At 37.3% G+C, this 21,606-nt stretch overlaps 1 protein-coding gene across 6 annotated transcripts; it reads left to right on the top strand.

Moving 5' to 3' along the window:
• The first annotated feature begins 1,775 nt into the window (after positions 1 to 1,775).
• fbxw2 (F-box and WD repeat domain containing 2) lies at positions 1,776 to 20,946 on the top strand. 6 transcript variants are annotated; one of them, XM_051666081.1, is made up of 7 exons: positions 1,776 to 2,221; positions 2,834 to 3,339; positions 3,937 to 4,131; positions 4,366 to 4,499; positions 7,877 to 7,963; positions 8,145 to 8,314; positions 12,061 to 20,946. In XM_051666081.1, the coding sequence occupies exons 2-7, from the start codon at positions 2,850 to 2,852 to the stop codon at positions 12,350 to 12,352; spliced, it is 1,368 nt and encodes a 455-aa protein (XP_051522041.1). In that variant the 5' UTR covers positions 1,776 to 2,221; positions 2,834 to 2,849; the 3' UTR covers positions 12,353 to 20,946. The 6 variants fall into 6 exon arrangements, with proteins under 6 accessions (XP_051522041.1, XP_051522032.1, XP_051522017.1 ...); XM_051666072.1 differs by having other exon boundaries at positions 2,830 to 3,339; XM_051666057.1 differs by having other exon boundaries at positions 1,776 to 2,298.
• The last annotated feature ends 660 nt before the right edge of the window (positions 20,947 to 21,606 follow it).

Raw genomic sequence — 21,606 nt, 5'->3', positions numbered from 1 at the left:
CCAACATACCTGTTTACCAGTGTTTTCAGAAATCCGGCATCTTTTCACAGTCAAGAGAGAGCTCGCGTGCTCAAGGTCGCCAGATTGCGTGACTAAAGCGTCACCCTGGCAGAATATTTTCAAACTGTTCAAATGTGATTATCTAATTGTGGGATTTCACCTATAGAAATCTGGCAACCCCACACATGTCGAACTCTAATTCTGACTGGCTAATCGCCCTTATTTAAAGTAGAAGGTTTAATACTTTACTTGCATGATTAGTTCTAAATAATACATGACACAACTGATCTAAATGGGATGGTAAGGTGTGGTTTTTCTTGCAACAAGGGAGATGGCATCACCTCGCATTCCCCCTCAACTCGAGCCCTGACTGTTACATGCATCAGAGACACTCTCTGTGGAACAGAAGCAAAGCAGCACAGCATACTAGTTCTCCCTCTGACACTTTAAATTTGTTTTCTTATATAGGCTATATCTAAATAGATTGTTTCTTGTATATCCTAGATATGCTTCCAAAGGACAGAATTATCCAAAAAGGTCTTGTCCTATAAACTGGTCTTTCTAATGGGTGAGAACTAAAACTTTTGGGGATGCAACCATCAACGTTTATGCTTCACAGATACTATTTGTATATACTTTTTGTATATTCACTTTAAGAGGTTTATGCCTTACTTTAATTCTCATTTATATACATATGTATTCTAAATGTAATCATTTATTATTAAAAAAAAAATTCATTTAGTTTAAATTCTTAATTGCTGAAATATTTTTCCTTTATTTATTAACCCTGCTTTGCTCTTATCTTGCCATGTTGCTGATGGACAGTGTTGGGTGTAATCCAATTAAAAAGTAAGTAGTTACTGTATTCTAATTACTTTATTAGTAAAAAAAAAAAAAGTAGTGTAATGCATTACATTTTACATTCTTGTAATCAGACTACCGACTTTCAATTAATTTAATTACTTTTAAGAACATTATAGGGTTTTGCTAATTTCTAATATATTATTTATGTAGAATACATGAATTATGGCCCTGTGTGTCATTGTGAAGGAGAAATGTGAGGTGCCGAGTGTATGACTTGTATGTAGCAATGAACAAGAAAGAAAAATCTACATTAATTTGTATTCATTGAGTGGAAAAGTGTTTTAGAAAGTAAAGTAATTAAAGTAAAAGTAAAGTAATTAGTAATGTGATTACTTTTTCATTTACGTAAGTACTAAAGTAATCTAATTACAATTTTAGAGAAATTATTCGTAATTTGTAGTGGATTACTATTTTTAAGTAACTTTTAACCAACACTGCTGATAGATAGAGCGATTGCTATTGCATTCTTTGCACAAGGTTCTTTATAAAGACTGAATTGAACTCTCAACATTAATTTTACTTAAATAATTTAGAGAATATTTTCAGCAATAAAATCATTTTGGCTTATAAAATATGCACAACCACAAACATGAATCGTTTTTACTGAACTGTTCAGTTAGTTGCTGGTTAGTTGACATAGTACGCCCCCTGTTGACCATGAAATTACGTGCTCCATGGAAGCACCCAATTGAAATAAGAAATAAGATATTAAAGCTATAAGACGCGAAATAAGATATTAAAGCTATATTATGTGGAGTTCACGCCTATTTACTAATAGCATGTGTGAAAAATATTTGTAAGCAATGCACACTCAAATTTAGTGACTAGTGTCATGCTTTGAAAAAGTGACAGGCGACGGACACTCCCCCTGACTTCCTGTCGCTCGTGTCAAATAGCTTATCTCGCAACTTCCTGTCGCTGTAATTCCCCATTGCTAACAGCGGCTCCTCATCTTAGCCTAGCCAGCTAACTCCACAAACAGAAAACCCAACATGTGTGCTTTTAATTAACGTATAACATTACGTTCCGGAATAATATAGCTGTTAAAATGTAAGCGAAACAGAGCACGTGATTTTTTCGAGTCGAGGCTGTTTCCGTTAGATCCATATAGCATGTACTGTTGTCATGCTAGCATTGCATTCTAGAGTTTTGCTTGAAGGCAGTTAGCAGGGAGTTTGACTCTTTTTGTTTCTCGTTAAGATTCGATTTTCACCGAACAATAGCAGATTGTGTCTCAACTGCAAAATCACGAGTTTTCTTTATGTATAGCGATATCGATTTGTGTTGACACATGTTAGGTAGCGCGTTTCTTAAGCAACTAGCTAGCGCTCTTTTCACACTGATTCTACTGGAAATGGTGAGCGTTTTGTCCTGCTTTGTTTCATATGTAGAGTTAAGCGTGGAGTTATCACCGTTGAACACAATGCTGTTCAGGTTGGTATTTGAATATAGTTTTTATAAAGTCCTTATTAGCCAGCAAGCTAGCAACTTTATTTTAGCTGGTGTGTTTGGAAACCAGAAAGCTTATTAAGTCAATCCCAGTTACTGACAGCCTGTCAGTTTCAGTGCAGGCAGATGTATTAGTTTGTCAGCCAAGTAGTCCTGTAGATGTCATGTGTTTAACAGAATCAATTTGCTTCATATATGTGACTACGCCAGGCACATTATTATCTCTACAGTTATGTCTTGGCGCTCCAAATGAATTAGTTCCTAGACATCCTGTTTTGTAATGTAATGACATTTACATTACTGAAAGGCTGCATCAGATTGATTAATGCTTATATTTTTCCTCTGATAGAGCATCCGTTATGCAATATGAAAGTGCTTGCTTTCTGCATTGCTCTTGATAGAGCTATTAATAGTCTTGTTAACTTCTTTAATTCAATTAACAAGTAGTACTGTTCTACATCATCAGTGTTTGCATGAAGTCTTGTCTGCTCACCTAGTCAATTTATCTGTCAAAAGGTAGACGCCCTCATGTGCCCATGGAGAAGGCAGCTTTTGAGGAGTGGCTGGAATCAGTTTCCACCTCCTTCCTGGCTCTAAACGACCAGCAGCGCAACCAATCTCTGGACCACCTCATCTCACTGAGTGGTGCCGCCCAGCTGCGACACCTGTCCAATGGGCTGGAAGCGCTGCTAAAGCGGGATTTCCTGCGTCTGCTGCCGTTAGAGCTGGCCTTCTACGTGCTCCGCTGGCTAGACCCACAGACCCTGCTCACCTGCTGCCTGGTGTGCAAGCAGTGGAATAAGGTCATCAATGCCTGTACAGAAGTCTGGCAGGGCGTGTGTCGCGACCTCGGCTGGCGCATCGATGAGTCCATCCAGGATGCAGTGCACTGGAAGGGTGTTTATCTGAAGGCCAAACTGCGCATGAAGCAGCTGAGAGAGGAGGATGCATTTGAGACGAGCTCTCTCATTGGACACAGCGCTCGTGTATATGCTCTCTATTACCGGGATGGGCTCCTCTGCACAGGTGCGTTAATTTTGTAGTTGTAGTCTTTACTTTTCTGAGCAATTTGCTTATGTTGTTGTAATTCTCATTTGGGAGTTGGATAGCATAGACCTACTAAATGAATGAATGTGCATGTATTGAGGTGGTCACTTTTGACACACATCCCTTTTGGCTGACCAGCGTATGTGAGCTCCATTCCCCAGTGTGGGTAAATCAACTGTTGTGCTCCTTATGGATTCATGTTATACCTCCATGTCAATTAAATCAATAGGGCATGCTAATGTGAAATGCATATATTTGGTTTAATGAAGTGGGTGTATAAAGTGCTTATGGATACGATTTGTTGTAAAGTTGTTCCAAATAAATGCTCAATTGGTTTCACAGAATTAACTGAATCTGTTGCTTGTGGCTATTGTGTGTAAACTCATCCAATACTGTTATTTGGGAGGAGTACTAACCAAGTAACCAAATTGACATTCATATGTGAATGTTATGTGATTTACTAGTGAAGCACAGGGTAAAAGATCAACACAGTGTTGGAGGTCTTCTTTTAAACTTTTTTTATTAAATGAATGTCACCTTTAGTAACTGACTGATCACAGAGGTCATTTCTCTCAGGTTCTGATGATCTGTCAGCCAAACTGTGGGATGTACGCACAGGGCAGTGCATCTATGGCATCCAGACACACACTTGTGCCACTGTCAAATTTGATGAACAGAAACTGGTTACAGGGTCTTTTGACAACACAATTGCATGCTGGGAATGGAGTACTGGTGCCAAAATCCAGCAATTCCGAGGACACACTGGGGCAGGTAGGAGGCAAACTCTAAAACATCTCCTAGCAAATGTCAACCATAAAATGTAATAGTTATGGCATTTTCCCATTCCATTCCAATTTTTTTTTTTTTTTTTTAGCTTGTTTTTTTAATGTTTGAAAAAAAAAAAAAACTGTTATTGTGCAATTAAAATTGCAGTTTTAATGTAGACTTTGTTGTAGATGGAAGCAAGACAATGTACTCAAAATTTAAGATTTACTGTTGTTGCAGTGTTCAGTATAGACTACAATGATGAGTTGGACACCTTGGTCAGTGGCTCTGCAGACTTCACTGTAAAAGTCTGGTCCATGTCTACTGGAACCTGTGTCAACACATTTACTGGGCACACAGAGTGGGTCACCAAGGTAAGACTTAAGTTATTTTTACCAGACCTGGAAGTCGAGATTCCAGTTACGGCTGTTGCAATTAAATAATTGTGGAAAGTGTTAATTACAGAATTCCCTTTAGGTTCCAGTCGTGTCTAAATATTTTATATACAATGTGTGTTTTTGCAACATTGAGCATTGTAACCAATCAGAGACATGTCTGTTGTGTGCATAAATCCAATGATGTATCAGAGTGTTTAGATTAGTGTGGGCCCAGGCAGAGGGTCTGTTCAAGAATCAGTGAGCTGCCTTGCTGTCTCCTGCTTACATAGGCAGCTGTCTTCTATGGCAGCATCCTTACTGAAATCGTCACACGCAGCGCATGCGAGACTCGACTCGCAACTGATTTCAATAGAGGTGAAGCGAGAGGAACAGTGCAATACTCTGAGCATAAATACACACATTTTGGGTAAAATTTGGTTTGCTATGAAATTGTATCTCTACTTTTCAAAATGTAATGTATTAGAAGTATATTTATAATCCAAATTTCTAGGGGGGGCCTGGGTAGCTCAGTGAGTATTGACGCTGACTACCACCCCTGGAGTCACGAGTTCGAATCCAGGGCGTGCTGAGTGACTCCAGCCAGGTCTCCTAAGCAAACAAATTGGCCCGGTTGCTAGGGAGGGTAGAGTCACATGGTGTAACCTCCTTGTGGTCGCTATAACGTGTGGTTCTCGCTCTCGGTGGGGCGCGTGGTGAGTTGTGCGTGGATGCTGCGGAGAATAGCGTGAAGCCTCCACACGCGCTACGTCTCCGCAGTAACGTGCTCAACAAGCCACGTGATAAAATGCACGGATTGATGGTCTCAGACGTGGAGGCAACTGAGATTCGTCCTCCGCCACCCGGATTGAGGCGAGTCACTACGCCACCACGAGGACTTAGAGCACATTGGGAATTGGGCATTCCAAATTGGGGAGAAAAGGGGAGAGAAAAATAAAAAAATAAAAAATAAATATATATATATACACTATATTGCCAAAAGTATTCGCTCACCCATCCAAATAATTGAATTCAGGTGTTCCAGTCACTTCCATGGCCACAGGTGTATAAAATGAAGCACCTAGGCATGCAGACTGCTTCTGCAAACATTTGTGAAAGAATGAGCCGCTCTCAGGAGCTCAGTGAATTCCAGCGTGGTACTGTGATAGGATGCCACCTGAGCAACAAGTCCAGTCATGAAATTTCCTCGCTACTAAATATTCCACAGTCAACTGTCAGTGGTATTATAACAAAGTGGAAACGATTGGGAATGACAGCAACTCAGCCACGAAGTGGTAGGCCACGTAAAATGACAGAGCGGGGTCAGCGGATGCTGAGGCGCACAGTGCGCAGAGGTCGCCAACTTTCTTCAGAGTCAATCACTACAGACCTCCAAAGTTCAGATTAGCTCAAGAACAGTGCGTAGAGAGCTTCATGGAATGGGTTTCCATGGCCGAGCAGCTGCATCCAAGCCACACATCACCAAGTGCAATGCAAAGCGTCGGATGCAGTGGTGTAAAGCACGCCGCCACTGGACTCTAGAGCAGTGGAGACGCGTTCTCTGGAGTGACGGATCACGCTTCTCCATCTGGCAATCTGATGGACGAGTCTGGGTTTGGCGGTTGCCAGGAGAACGGTATTTGTCTGACTGCATTGTGCCAACTGTGAAGTTTGGTGGAGGGGGGATTATGGTGTGGGGTTGTTTTCAGGAGCTGGGCTTGGCCCCTTAGTTCCAGTGAAAGGAACTCTGAATGCTTCAGCATACCAAGAGATTTTGGACAATTCCATGCTCCCAACTTTGTGGGAACAGTTTGGGGATGGCCCCTTCCTGTTCCAACATGACTGCGCACCAGTGCACAAAGCAAGGTCCATAAAGACATGGATGAGCGAGTTTGGTGTGGAAGAACTTGACTGGCCTGCACAGAGTCCTGACCTCAACCCGATAGAGCACCTTTGGGATGAATTAGAGCAAAGACTGCGAGCCAGGCCTTCTCGTCCAACATCAGTGTCTGACCTCACAAATGCGCTTCTGGAAGAATGGTCAAAAATTCCCATAAACGCACTCCTAAACCTTGTGGAAAGCCTTCCCAGAAGAGTTGAAGCTGTTATAGCTGCAAAGGGTGGGCCGACGTCATATTAAACCCTTTGGATTAAGAATGGGATGTCACTTAAGTTCATATGCATCTAAAGGCAGATGAGCGAATACTTTTGGCAATATAGTGTATATATATATATATATATATATATATATATATATATATATATATATATATATATATATAATCCAAATTTCTCTCACTTAAAGGAATGTTCCGGGTTCAATACAAGTTAAGCTAAATCAACAGCATTTGTGGCATAATGTTGATTATCACAAAAATTTATTTTAAATCATTCCTCCTTTTCTTTAAAAAAAAAAACAAAAATCAAGGTTACAGTTAGGTCCTTACAATGGAAGTGAATGGGATCAATAAAAGTGAACATGGCCAATTTTTTTGGAATTAAACACGGAAATGTGAAGCTTATAATTTTATAAAAGCACTTGCATTAATTCTTCTGTTAAAACTTGTGTACTATTTGAGCTGTAAAGTTGTTTAAATGGTAATTTTTACAGTCGTTTTAGGGTTTTACTGGGTTCCTGTGGATCCTTAATGTCTTAAATTCAGTTTTCCAAAATTTAAGGTAAAAAAAAATCTTGAATATCTTAAATAATACAACAAAATCTTAATTTATTTATTTAAAGAGGTCTTTAATTTGGGGGTGGAAAGACAGGAATCGTGATATGACCTATTGTGATTATCAAACTTCAAAAGAATACTGTTTAATTAAATGAAGACATGAAGAAAGTCATACACATATGTAATGGCTTGAGGGTGAGTAAATGATGAGTGAATTTTCATTTTTGGGTGAACTATTCCTTTTAAAATTAGTTGTAGTACAGTCTTAATGTCTGCTCAAGGTATTGTCAAAGTACCAAAAATATTTAATAAACAAACACACAAGGGGTAGGGAATGTGTGGGAATTTCTAACTGCAGAGTTTTCTGAACGCAGATTCCCTGTAGCAAGTCTGATGCATGTTTTATGTCTCGCATGAACACCGTTCTCAGTTCTGGATTTGTAGCCTAAATAAAAAATATGGCATGCAGTTGCCCTAAACAAAATGCGTTTTTAATGTAAATTCAGTTAATCAAAAATAATCACGATTACAATATAAAGGGAAATAATCAACAATTTTGATTTGTCAAAATCGTGCTGCCCTACCTGAAAGTAATATATTCTGTACACATGCTAGGATAAACCATTCTAGTATTTAGTCAGATTAATTTGTGCTGGTGATTATTGTCCTCTAGCTTTGTACTGTACATTTTCCCTGGCTTAGGTTCTCCTTCAAAAAAGCCAAGTGGAGTCCATGATGCACAGTCCTGGTGACTACATACTACTGAGTGCTGATAAGTATGAAATCAAGGTAATGTAAATCACTTGACCCATGACCCAATGATTGTATTTACTGTCTGCTAAAAGAATTGGGACTGTTATTTTAAAATTAAAAGGTGGCCAGTCAAAGGATTGAGTTTAAATTCAGTCATGTGCAGTTCTGTGGACTTCAGATGGGAGCAGTATTTATTTAAAGTTCTGTCTCTCTCTAGGTGTGGCCCATAGGGTGTGAAATCAACTGTAAATGCTTAAAGACCCTGTCTGTATCAGAAGACCGCAGTGTCTGCTTGCAGCCCCGATTGCAGTTTGATGGCCAGCATATTATATGTAGTTCAGACCTGGGCATCTACCAGTGGGACTTCGCAAGTTTTGATGTTCTCAGGTACATTCTTTTCAATCTCTTAAAGGTGCACACGGTAACTTTTTGTTTATGTTGTGCAGGAATTATTATTACACCAAGCAGCATGCATGCAGCATAATGCAAAAGTAGTTTTCAGTTACCGATGCCATTGTAGAAATACGCCATTTACAATCAGTAATGATTAATGGGTGACTCTTTACAATTAGGTTCCATTTCTTAACAATATTAGTTAACATGAACTAACAATGAACAATACATTTACAGCATTTATTAACCTCAGGTAATGTCAATTTCAGTCTATACTAATAGATTTTAAAATCGAATGTTGTGTTTGTTAACATTAGTTAATGCACTATGAACTAACAATTAACATTAATAAAGATTGATAAATGTTGAAAGCAATGTATTGTTAATTGTTTATGATGCCTAATACATTAATGTTTACGAATGGAACCTTATTGTAAAGTGTTACCGATTAATGGTTATTTTCATCTTTTTATTTTATCTTAACATTTTAACTGTCAACCCCCTTTTTGAGCATAGGCCAAAAATGAAATACTCAAATTTAAATGGTCATTACTCAGGAATGCTTGGGAGTACAGACCTAAATTTGGTCTTTTTTTAAAGAAGACACTTGGACGTGTATTGTGGAAGTGAAAAAAAAATACAAAGGTTATAGCAGTTTGTTTATTTCAATAAAAATACACTGCACTAAATTTGTTTCTCTTTTATAAAAATGTATTCAAAAAATATGATTCACCCTAAAAAAATAAATTAAAAAAGCCAGAAAATCAAAGCCATATGGCTAACATAGTTGTGAGCAAAATTTTGAGTTTCTAAGTTTTAATATGAGCTGTCTGTAACAATTTGTTTGGACGCAGTACCAGAAAATGGCCACAAAACTACATTGGCGGAGTGTCCAAAGGACACTTGATCTGAGGAAACAAATATATAAAGTATATACAGGTGCATCTCAATAAATTATAATGTCATGGAAAAGTTCATTTATTTCAGTAATTCAACTCAAATTGTGAAACTCGTGTATTAAATAAATTCAATGCACACAGACTGAAGTAGTTTAAGTCTTTGGTTCTTTTAATTGTGATGATTTTGGCTCACATTTAACAAAAACCCACCAATTCACTATCTCAAAAAATTAGAATATGGTGACATGCCAATCAGCTAATCAACTCAAAACACCTGCAAAGGTTTCCTGAGCCTTCAAAATGCTCTCTCAGTTTGGTTCACTGGGCTACACAATCACGGGGAAGACTGCTGATCTGACAGTTGTCCAGAAGACAATCATTGACACCCTTCACAAGGAGGGTGAGCCACAAACATTCATTGCCAAAGAAGCTGGCTGTTCACAGAGTGCTGTATCCAAGCATGTTAACAGAAAGTTGAGTGGAAGGAAAAAGTGTGGAAGAAAAAGATGCACAACCAACCGAGAGAACCGCAGCCTTATGATTGTCAAGCAAAATCGATTCAAGAATTTGTGTGAACTTCACAAGGAATGGACTGAGGCTGGGGTCAAGGCATCAAGAGCCACCACACACAGACATGTCAAGGAATTTGGCTACAGTTGTCGTATTCCTCTTGTTAAGCCACTCCTGAACCACAGACAACATCAGAGGCATCTTACCTGGGCTAAGGAGAAGAAGAACTGGACTGTTGCCCAGTGTTCCAAAGTCCTCTTTTCAGATGAGAGCAAGTTTTGTATTTCATTTGAAAACCAAGGTCCTAGAGTCTGGAGGAAGGGTGGAGAAGCTCATAGCCCAAGTTGCTTGAAGTCCAGTGTTAAGTTTCCACAGTCTGTGTTGATTTGGGGTGCAATGTCATCTGCTGGTGTTGGTCCATTTTGTTTTTTGAAAACCAAAGTCACTGCACCCGTTTACCAAGAAATTTTGGGGCACTTCAGGCTTCCTTCTGCTGACCAGCTTTTTATAGATGCTGATTTCATTTTCCAGCTGGATTTGGCACCTGCCCACACTGCCAAAAGCACCAAAAGTTGGTTAAATGACCATGGTGTTGGTGTGCTTGACTGGCCAGCAAACTCACCAGACCTGAACCCCATAGAGAATCTATGGGGTATTGTCAAGAGGAAAATGAGAAACAAGAGACCAAAAAAAATGCAGATGAGCTGAAGGCCACTGTCAAAGAAACCTGGGCTTCCATACCACCTCAGCAGTGCCAAAAACTGATCACCTCCATGCCACGCCGAATTAAGGCAGTAATTAAAGCAAAAGGAGCCCCTACCAAGTATTGAGTACATATACAGTAAATGAACATACTTTCCAGAAGGCCAACAATTCACTAAAAATGTTTTGTTTTATTGGTCTTATGATGTATTCTAATTTTTTGAGATAGTGAATTGGTGGGTTTTTGTTAAATGTGAGCCAAAATCATCACAATTAAAAGAACCAAAGACTTAAACTACTTCAGTCTGTGTGCATTGAATTGATTTAATACACGAGTTTCACAATTTGAATTGAATTACTGAAATAAATGAACTTTTCCACGACATTCTAATTTATTGAGATGCACCTGTACAGTATTGATTTTTTTTTTTAATTGACACGTAGGACTTTGATGTACGACAGTCAGAATAAATAAAAATACTATAGTATTTATTCTTTATTATCCTATAAAAAAAATAGAGTAGCTCAAATATATTAGAAACTAACGGTCTTTTTTTATTTTTTATGAAAGATTCCAATACAAGAATCTATGAAAGAGCACAGGAAATTACATGAAAAAAACACCGTGGAGCCAAAGCCACTTGTCTGACCATGTGCTGATATAAATTTGAGAATGATACTGAAAAAGGATGACATTTATGAAGGATTAATCAAAGGACAGGACTAGGTGTTTTATTTTTAATTTTTTTTGGAAAGGTGGGGATAGTTAGATTTACAGTATGTGATATAAACAAAACAAATTTTTGTTTTGATTAAACACATATGAAGACTTTTTTGTTTAACAAAACATCATATAAGATGTTTAGTTTGAAACATTACACACAGGCTATAAAAACAAATGCCTTTTACTATGAACATATGAATACAATAAAAAACAACAATAAAAATTAGAAAACCAAACCACAAACTGTTTATACAACTATATAACTATATACAACTATTTACAACTTTTCATTGCTAAACACTACAAATTATTCTCATCATGCCAGTGATTGAAGCAGTCTCACCTAATAAAGGTCACAGCTCCTTACAACTCCTCAACAACATAAGATTTTTTGATGCATAATCATGTCACAAATTAATATCATTTCTATCACAAAACAGTGCCAAATATGGAAACTTGAGACTCAGATCTTTCCAACATTATATAGTTTATCAAGATTATAAAAGGATTTGATTGTAAAATAGTGCAGTAAATTTAAAAACACCAAATGGCCCGCCAGTGATTGTTAACAGGTTTTTAAGATGCTCATCCTTATGAAGCCACCCTCTCATAAAACAGGTCTAAATAGGCTACTGATTTGACTGCAGTCAAATCTCATGATTGATGCATGATTTTTAAATATACTTGTGCCTTTTTTTTTTCTTTTCTTTTTTTTTTATGAAAAAATTACTGAGTGCGTCTTTATCAGCTTAGCTTAACTGAGCTATAAACTTGTTTGATCATGAAATATCTAGAGTTTAATGTTCTTATTATAGAGGGAACTGTAATGGGTCAGTCAGTTTGTTCAGTCTCCAAGATATAAAGCTAGCATATGTATTTTATCTCTGATCTCTCCACCTTCACAGAGTCATCAGACCACATCAGGACCCCTCTAGCCTCTCCCTTCTCAGCTTCGGTGAGGTCTTTGCTCTACTTTTTGACAACCACCACCTGTATGTCATGGACTTAAGGACTGAGGTCATTGTGGGCCACTGGCCACTGCCAGCCTACCGAAAATCCAAACGTGGCTCTAGCTTTTTGCCAGGCGTCACCTCCTGGCTAAACGGACTAGATGGCAAGAATGATTCAGGCCTGGTGTTTGCCACCAGTATGCCTGACCATAGCATTCATCTGGTTCTTTGGAGAGAAAATGGGTAGAGGAGATGAATATATGCCCTGTGTTTTGAAAGAAGCCGGGACTTTTAAAAACACAACAAACAAAAAAAGAAAAGTGGGTGCTCTTGATTTGAAAAACTTACTGCCAACCGAGTTAGTTAATGCATGGAGCTAAATGTTTTTCCCTTCATCGCCTTGGTTGTCTTTTAAGTTAACATGCTTCACTCTCTCTTTCTTAGTCACTTGCAGACCACACATTCAACCTGCATTCACATTTGAAGATTTGTAGTACAGACCATGTCTTCTACCATAACATGAACAATCCAAGACAATTTTGTTCTTAAGATTTTTGAGAGGCTTCCCTCTAAGCATCAGAAGTTTGGCGGCTTTTACTGTCGCCCCAGTGAAAGTGATTTAGAAAGGTAGTAAAATGAAACAGCATCACCGGAGCACCGATTGGTCCAAAGCGAGCATGAGCAGTAGCATTAGCGTGTATCTATAGCACAATCACCAACATTGACAGTGGAGTACTTCTTGTTTGAGTGTTATATTTTCAACAAAATGGCAATTTTTAGAGGTCAAAATTTTGCTTTGGACACAGAAGAAATGTTGCCTTAAATCCTTGATTTCCTTTGAACAAATTGATTTTGCAGACCTCTGCGTCTGTAGGCGCTGGCTTGCATTCCAAACATCTGTGTTTGTCATTTGTCTGAGTCTTTAAAGGCTCTGATAAAATGCTGTCTGAGTGAAACAAATGGGTTTGTATGAAAGTCATTCAGATGTGGCTTCTCGCTGTTACTGACCCTTGGTTTTATTTTTCACTCAACTAATTAGTCTTGTGCCTTTTTGTTTTAACACTTTAACACTAGCCATTTACATTTGGAATCCAATGTTACCATCCTCCCTCAATGAGAGAAAAATCAGTTTTATGCTTTGTTTTTTTAACCTAATGTAACCAACACTGTAAGAAGTATTCTTTCCACTATTTAGCCAGACTAGATCACTTGAAAGTGTTTCTTGTGAATCTTAATGAATGTTCATTTTTAATCTTTATTTTTAAAGACTGATCTTATTTTTGGGGTTAATAGTTAAATGCTAGTTTTCACTATATTGCTCACACATTTCAGTGGATAGACACTGGGTATTTTAAACCTAATTAGCTTAAGCATTTGAGGTATCATTGGGGGGTGTCATTGTAAGCACTAATTGTGTGTTATTTTACTCAAATGCGAACTTCACTGCTGCAATCACTCATGCCTCCACAGCTAGTAATGTCATCCATTCATGATTAGCAAAATTCAGGTCTGTTGTTTGTATAACAAAATAATATGCTGTCTTTCAAATAAAAGACAGTAGCTAATGTTAGTTTGTTTTCTGTTGACTATATGAATTTGCACTTTGTTCTTATGGAATATGGAATATAATCTATTGCATCTAATATATCAATTCCATCCATCTCTGCTTGAACAGAACCACTTATTTGCTCAAAACCACACTATACAACAACCAAGCCTATTATAACCAGGAGTTTTCTCATGCAAGGAGGACCATTTAATCAGATTGCACAAAAGATGGCAGTATAAGAACAAACCTATTGGGGCAGTGTGTAAAATAATTTATAGAACGAGAATTTGACATGCCCAAAATAACATTGCAAATATTGCTGTTTACTTCAAAAAGCCAGTGATTCAAAATACATAACTCCTCTCATATGAGGTATGAGAAAACAGAAACTACAGCTCTACTTTGATCAGATAGCTAGCACAACTAACAAGTGTGCTTTGGATTTGATTCTTCCCTCCTTTTAGTGGGAGAGTGACAAAGAGAAGCAGTAGTTAAATGCAAGATAAAGCGTAAGTGTGAGGCAATTTAACAAATACACCGCAGTTTAGAGATTGTATGAATTTTAGTGCCATTCCCACAGTTTCACATTCCTTACAATAAATCTAATCGCTGTTTTTCCTTGCTTTGCTCAATTGTCTCTCAGCTAATTTATATTCCTTGTTCTTTTCTTCACCCTCTTTTTTTCCCTTCTTCCCCCTAGCTCCCCCTCGTGCTCCTCCCCTCAGCTCCTCCAAAACCCTTGGAAGGAGTTAAAGCCAAAAGAATAACAAGGCATGTTGCTCTTATTCCCTCTTTCTCTCCCTCTCAGTCTCCATGTCAGTGCAGAATTAATGGGCCATTTGGGCTAAGCTTAATGGCGTAATCCCAAAAAGTTTCTTTCACATCACAGTTTACACAAGCAGTACAAAGTACTACTACATTTTGCCATACAATAGACCTTCTTACTGTAATGCTTTTTACATAACTGGATTTGAAATATCTGGTTATTGGTTGTACTGGGAAGCAGATGAGCAACATTCCCGACACAACCAAATCACACGCACAAAAGTGTTTATGCGTTTACAGAATTTGGAAGTAAATTTCTTTACATTACTGTAGATTGAATTTACGTCCCTTTTTATAATTAACTTAAGTTTCTTAAAAGCTGCTCTTTCAAAATATTTTATTTAGTCAAGGATAAGTGAGTTCACTGTCACCATTGTTTGGGAAGGATTTGGGTTCAATCAACAAAACTGGTAACACTTTACAATAAGGTTTTATTTTTGTTAACATTAGTTAATGCATTAAGTATCATGAACTAACAATGAACAATAACTTTTTATTTATTCATCTTGGTACATCTAATTTTTAAAAAAATATTTTTGTTCATTGTTTATGATGCACTAATGTTTTGTTTAATGTAAATATATTTACGTAAGTGTATATGTGCGTGTGTGTGTGCGCGTGTGTGCGCGTGTAGAAATGAACATTAGCCATGATTAATGTATGCTGTAAAATTATTGTTCATTGTTGGACTATATTAAAGGGATAGTTCACCCCAAAATGAAAATTCTCTCATTTATTCACCCTCATGCCATCCCAGATGTTTGTGACTTTCTTCTTCTGAACACAACGATTTTTAGAAGAATATTTCAGCTTTGTAGGTCCATACAATGCAAGTGAATGGGTACCAAAATTTTGAAGGTCCAAAAAGCAAACAAAGGCAGCATAAAAGTAATCCATATGACTCCAGTGGTTAAATCCATATCTTCAGAAGTTATATGATAGGTGTGGGTGAGAAACAGTATCAATATGTAAGTCCTTTTCTATATTAATTTTCCTCCCAGCCAAGTAGGTGGTGAATATTGATCTGTTTCTCACCCAAACTTATATCACTTTATACACATCTGGGATGGAATGAGGGTGAGTAAATTATGAGAGAATTTTCATTTTTGGGTGAACTATCAGTTAACTTGAATTCAAAGAATTCAAACTTATTGTAAAGTGTTGCAATAAAAATACTTAAATGTAGGCCTACTTGGTAAACATGAAAGTAAAGAATGTTGAACCCTGACATTTCATGGTGGAGCAACACATTCCTTAGCATCTGAACATGAGTGTATATCCATAGATTTTAAAATACATATAAAAAAAATAAACAAAATTAATATTCTTTATACATATTTCTTTCTATATCCTATTATACAATATTATACAGAATTGTATTATAGTATAGTATTGGTGCATAATGTTTCAGAATGCTAAAGTTACTTGATTGTTGTGTGTGATGAGTGTTATTTGAGCCTAATGAAATGCTTTGTATTTTATTTAATCCTGCTTGCTCAGTGAATCTTAGAAGGATCAGGGAGTGCTGATCCTCTCTGCTAAGGGAGAAATCTGACGATATATTGACAAGGATGAAATTTTGCAAATCTGACATTACATCAGTGGCAAAATATCTTCCCTTTCCTAAGACCGCCCACACAAAAAGATTTATATCAGAATGCGTTGAAGCCAAGCAATTACAATGCAATGGACCACTTTGATATACTCCATATGCTTAAAATCACACATTTCAATGTCAAGTAGGGTATATTAGGCCTTGATATAGTCATTGCTAATCCTTTTAACGATTTGTGCATGTTTAATTATGATTGTTCTAAACATTGAAAAGGCATGTCTGCATTCATGCACTGCTTCTATTATAGGATGAGAGAACACACACACATACTGCATATACACACACAGTGGTGTTTATTTTCACCCTGTCCGCAGACCAAACATGATTACAAGTTGTACAGTCAATATTTAGATATTGCGGTTAGGCCCTCGGCCATTTTCTCTATTCTCCTCCCATCTGTGTATGCATATGTGTGTGAGCGACTGTTTGTCTTTTAACAGACTTACCCCCATGATATCATCAGAGATCTCTTTTGACATTTACCTTTACTGCCCTGATCTCAGAACAATTTTGTGTTCCACTGTGGAGGGTCATGGCAGTGTTTGTTGAAGCCTGACACGTTGTGTAGTAGTGCTCATGTGTGCAATGAAAGTTTGAGTTTGCTCTAAAACCATTTTCCAATCCTGTTCCTCTTCTCATCATTTCCTTTCTTAGGAGCAGTCCTATATATACTGTTCTGTTCAGTAAATGGGGGGCATATTAGGCCTACATGGTACTATTATTAGTGACTATTAGTAATTACAATAACAATATGCAAGTATAAGCGGATCTACAAAATAATTACACACAAGTTCACTAGTATTGCTCAGTAAATACACAGTAACTTATACACTGCAAAATAAGGTATTTACGAAGTGTGAACATCAAACCTAATTTTTTTTTTTTTTGCATGTCTTGTGACCAAACATCATGATGGAATGACATAAGAACCAATGAGGTTTGATGTTATTGATGTGTTGTCATTTTACATGTGTACATATGTATGTATACATGAGCTAATTAGTGATTTGATTTGACTTTACAGTTAATAACGACTTACATCATGACAACTCGTAATAATTTGTACAATATGGTAAAATCGTAAGATTTTGTATGACTTGGCTCATACGAAAAGGTAGGGCTTTTATAGACCAACCAATAAACAAACCGAATTTTAAATCGATACAATACAGGCATCAAATTTTAGCTAGCCTCCTATCCAATAATTTTTTAAGAAAGAAAACGTCTGTGAACAAATCTGGTTTCTTATTCCATATCTGTTTTTTTGCAATAAAAATGTTGTATGTATTTGTTATGTACGTCAATAACCAGTAATAAGCTTCCCTCAAACACCAGTGTTTTCTTTATTCCATCATGCACAAAAGTTATTTTAAATCATGGTTAGGTTTAGTGTTTAGCTAAGTGGTTAGACTTTATGGTTAAGTTTCGGTTTGGGTTAGGAGTTAAATTCGGAAAAATCGCAAGAACATTGTTGGTTCATTTGTTTTTCTCTTTGGGGTAAAAGTCGTTACGTTTTTTTGAATGGGTCAAATCATAAGATTTTTAACGATTTCACCATCTTGTACTTTTATTATGACTTGGTTCATCATATAAAGTGATCGTATGCATTCCGAAGACTTGGAACAGGACACACGAGTGGCATGGACAACTTTTATGACACTTTTGGGTGTTTTTTTAAGCTTTAAAGTGAGTTACTGTCAACTGTATGGAAATCAGCAATTGTGACATTCTTTAAAACAACTACTTTTGTGTTCCACAGAAGAAATGAAAGTCAATGGGTTTGGAACAAAATTAGAGTGGGTAACTAATGACACAATTTAAATTTTTTAGTAAAATATCGCTTTAATGTGCCCCCTAAAAAATACTGTAGAAATCTTCTTTTGCATCAATTCGGCCCTCTCAAACATCAGATCAATACAGACATTTGAGGTTAGGAGACAACGAATGTTCATAAGCTTGTGGGTGCATTGGCACATTATTGTACCATTTTACCGTCCCATCTTACTATTGGGTATATAACCACCAGTTTCTTCAAGGGCTCTTCGAAATGGCTGAAAGCAACTGTCCCTCCACTTTAAAACTGTATAATTGAGACTGTAATGTAAGCATGAACTAAATTCCAAATGCACAGCATAAATGCACATATGGGAAATTAAGGCAATGTGAGTATAAATCATCTCCACAGATACACACATACATAAAGAGATTTCTAAGAGCTAGCGATGACATTTATCTTACCATGGTATGCTGCTGTCGACATGAAAGACGTTTTTGTGCAACAGCAGTGCAGGAGACAAGGAAAGACCAAATAAGACCTTACAGATGGTAGATCAGTTTGAGAAGATCTCAGAGGAGTCTCTGTAACTTTGATCAACCCTAAAAGTGTCTCAGTATTTTCAGTTCTCTGATATTATCTGTAATGATGTTTTGCTATGAACATACACTCATGTCAGGTATTACTTGAAGCTTTTACTAAACACTTTTATTACTAATTGTCTTTTATTCCATTTGAAGATTTGTATTTCCTAACTGAATTGTGCATTCCTTTCTTTTAAAGTAACAGTTTTTTTTTTTTTTTTTTTTTTTTACACATTCCATTGCAATATTGTAATGATCAAACAATGAACCAGCACATACACTATGAAATATGTAAACATCTCTCATTCAGTCTATCCTATTCAGAAACTCTCTGTCATCTGGGCCATGGTGAGCTCAAGGCCCAAACAATTCCACTCTCCTCCCCTCTCTCCAGCCCTCCATACATGGGACAAAGAATCATTCACACTGCCCTGCCTTCATGCCACTGATTGGCTAAGGGGTAAAGCATTCAGGCCTCATGGGAACTTTCCAGTCGAGAAGATAATCAGAGGGGGGAGGGAAGGAAAGGAGAGATACAGGAGACAATGGGCAACAGAGCCCTTATTTACATCATACATCCCCACCCCAAACAAATCAACAAAAACACGACCCTAATGAGAAAGACATCTTGTCGTTTTAACCTCCCAAAAAAAGATGCTTTAATTATCTCGGTCCGCCTTTCAAATGCAAGGGCAGTAAACAGTGCCTCACTTTACAATTTTAAAAAGTACCCAAATTATCATAAAACAAGTCCATGCTGCTCAAGCATAATATTCCAAGCCTTCTGAAGACATACAATATGTTTTGGTGAGAAAAAGCCTGAAATGTAATTTTTCTGTCAAAATGTTTGGAGAGGCTCATTCACAGCACTAAAAACGCTGCAAGTTCTCGTGTGAACATGCATACTACTGTAAACAAGCTTCTCTTATAGCGCTCATGAATGTGCAACGGATGTCAGATTTTCACAGAAAAATTATTATTCCTTTAAGGTTTGTTTTCTCTGTTGTCGTGTGTAAATTACTACAAAATAGTGTATTTTACTTGATGAGATCACAGCTGTAAGTCCTTTCCCCGAACAAAGAAGGAAGAAAAACTACAAGAATATACAGTAAGTGTACAAGAATGAGAAAGCAAGAGCTCTGAGTGGGACCACCATGAATTCTCTTCTAATCATCAAGAACACAGAGGCTTAATGGGTCAAACTTTTCTGGGACATAGGAGCTATGATGTCACAACCCACATGGAACAAATTTAGTCTACTCTGTTAGGAAAAATCTATTGCCACTCTTGTAGAAAAAAGTAAATACTGGCATTTTGTATGCGTTGGCACTCTATCCAGTTAGGGTTATGTATCAATCCATATGGATACAGTAATGCCGTTGGTTGCCAATGATAAAAAAAAGTTTAGAATTCATCAGTGTTTCCTTTTAAAGTCCAACACGCCGCACTGTTTTCTGACAAACTGAAAATAATTCTTGCATGGAAAATAACCAATGGGCTAATGGAATTTAAAGTTCACCTAATAGCAGCGCTGATGTAGATAATTTTGAAGGTTAAACTTTTGATGTTGTCATTGTGACATATGTAGTGTTTCCAGATTTACTTGCAAAGAGTACATGCTTATGAGAACTTGCAGACATCCAAGTTAACCAGAGGTGAGGTTATGTATTAGGCTTTTCCATTTTTTAGCTTTCTTGCAAATATTCCCTCACCTCTTCTAATCTTTCACCTCTTCTATTTTATCTTCCTTCTTCAGGAGATATGTAAATTTAGGCTATAAATTTGGATTTTCACATGGGGTAACTTCCTTGTGGTGGCTATAACGTGGTTCGTTCTCGGTGGGGCGCGTGGTGAGTTGAGCGTGGATGCCCTGGTGGATGGCGTGAAGCCTCCACACGCGCTATGTCTCCGTGGCAACGCGCTCAACAAGCCACATGAAAAGATGCGCGGATTGGCGGTCTCAGACGCCGAGGTAGCTGGAATTCGTCCTCCGCCACCCGGATTGAAGCGAATCACTACGCGACCACGAGGACTTAAAAGCGCATAAGGAATTGGGCATTCCAAATTGGGTGAAAAAACAAACAAACAAACAAACAAAAAAAAAAAGATATGAATAATCAAAAGATTTAAACGAATAGAATTAACGATTTCAAAGAACGAAAAAAGAAATAAAATAATATAGGCCTAAATGCTCAAGCGCACACACATTCGTTCTGATTGTCTGCTCAGACTAACACCTTCACCTGCTGTTCCTGTCAATCAGACACGCAGTGTCAACCAATGAACCAAAGATGCGTGAGGGAGGGCGGAGCCAACTTATTATGTTGTTCAGACTGTATTCGTTTTGAATTGTTACATTTATATGCACTTTCTTTATATACATTAAAAAAGTTATCATTTAAATGCACATGTGTAATAGCATCCTTCTTTTTTACATTTATTTCAATTTGTGGGATGCTGCAGTTTTGCAAATTGTTATTTATTTTTCTTTGATATGGTGCAATATTCTGTTATGTTGTTCAAATTGTATTCGTTTTGAATGTTAGATTTATATGCACTTTGTTTATATACATTAAAAAGTTATACTTTAAATGCAAATGCAAACCAATGCATTTTTAAATACATTGTGGTTAAGGTAGAGTATGATTTCATTTAATAATTTAATTAGAATTGTTTTAACACCAATGATAGTCAAACTATCGCAAACTGTTTGACTTGAAAAAATACAAAACATTTTTTTTTTTTTAAAGAGCCGTTTGGGAGCCAAAAGAGGCTCTTTTTGGTGAGCTGAGCTGAACGAGCCAGCTCACTGAAAAGAGCCGGAATGCCCATCACTAGTCCCATCGCAATACAGGAAGGGCCCCTAAATATGCAGAATATTTTTCACCCTTCCATCCTATATGAGATGGGCTGCTACTATATGCTGGATTAATGGATCTGCAAGTAAATATTTTTCAGCCATGGGCTGCACACAATTAAAGGTGCATTCAGTAATTTTTTCATCATTAAAAAAGTTTAACTCCTAAAGTTAAGTCCTGTATGTAGGAAATCATGACCACTCACATTAAAATGAAGACTCCACTCATTTCAGTAACCTTATAAAAGCTGTTTTATTCTACGTGGAGAGGGTCCGCACATGGGGGCTGCCATGTTA

The sequence above is a fragment of the Myxocyprinus asiaticus genome, chromosome 3 (assembly GCF_019703515.2).
Source record: "Myxocyprinus asiaticus isolate MX2 ecotype Aquarium Trade chromosome 3, UBuf_Myxa_2, whole genome shotgun sequence".
NCBI classification, from domain to species: Eukaryota; Metazoa; Chordata; class Actinopteri; order Cypriniformes; family Catostomidae; genus Myxocyprinus; species Myxocyprinus asiaticus.
The sequence above is the reverse complement of the archived record's forward strand: the minus strand, read 5'-3'. Positions and strand labels throughout refer to the sequence as shown.

What these genes read in the sequence shown, in the direction of transcription:
- fbxw2 (XM_051666057.1), top strand. Translation starts at nt 2,156, where the DNA reads ATGTTAGGTAGCGCGTTTCTTAAGCAACTAGCTAGCGCTCTTTTCACA. An exon ending in CCGAGGACACACTGGGGCAG is followed by an intron (nt 4,132 to 4,365) that starts GTAGGAGGCAAA and finishes CTGTTGTTGCAG; the next exon opens with TGTTCAGTATAGACTACAAT. An exon ending in GCAAGTTTTGATGTTCTCAG is followed by an intron (nt 8,315 to 12,060) that starts GTACATTCTTTT and finishes CCACCTTCACAG; the next exon opens with AGTCATCAGACCACATCAGG.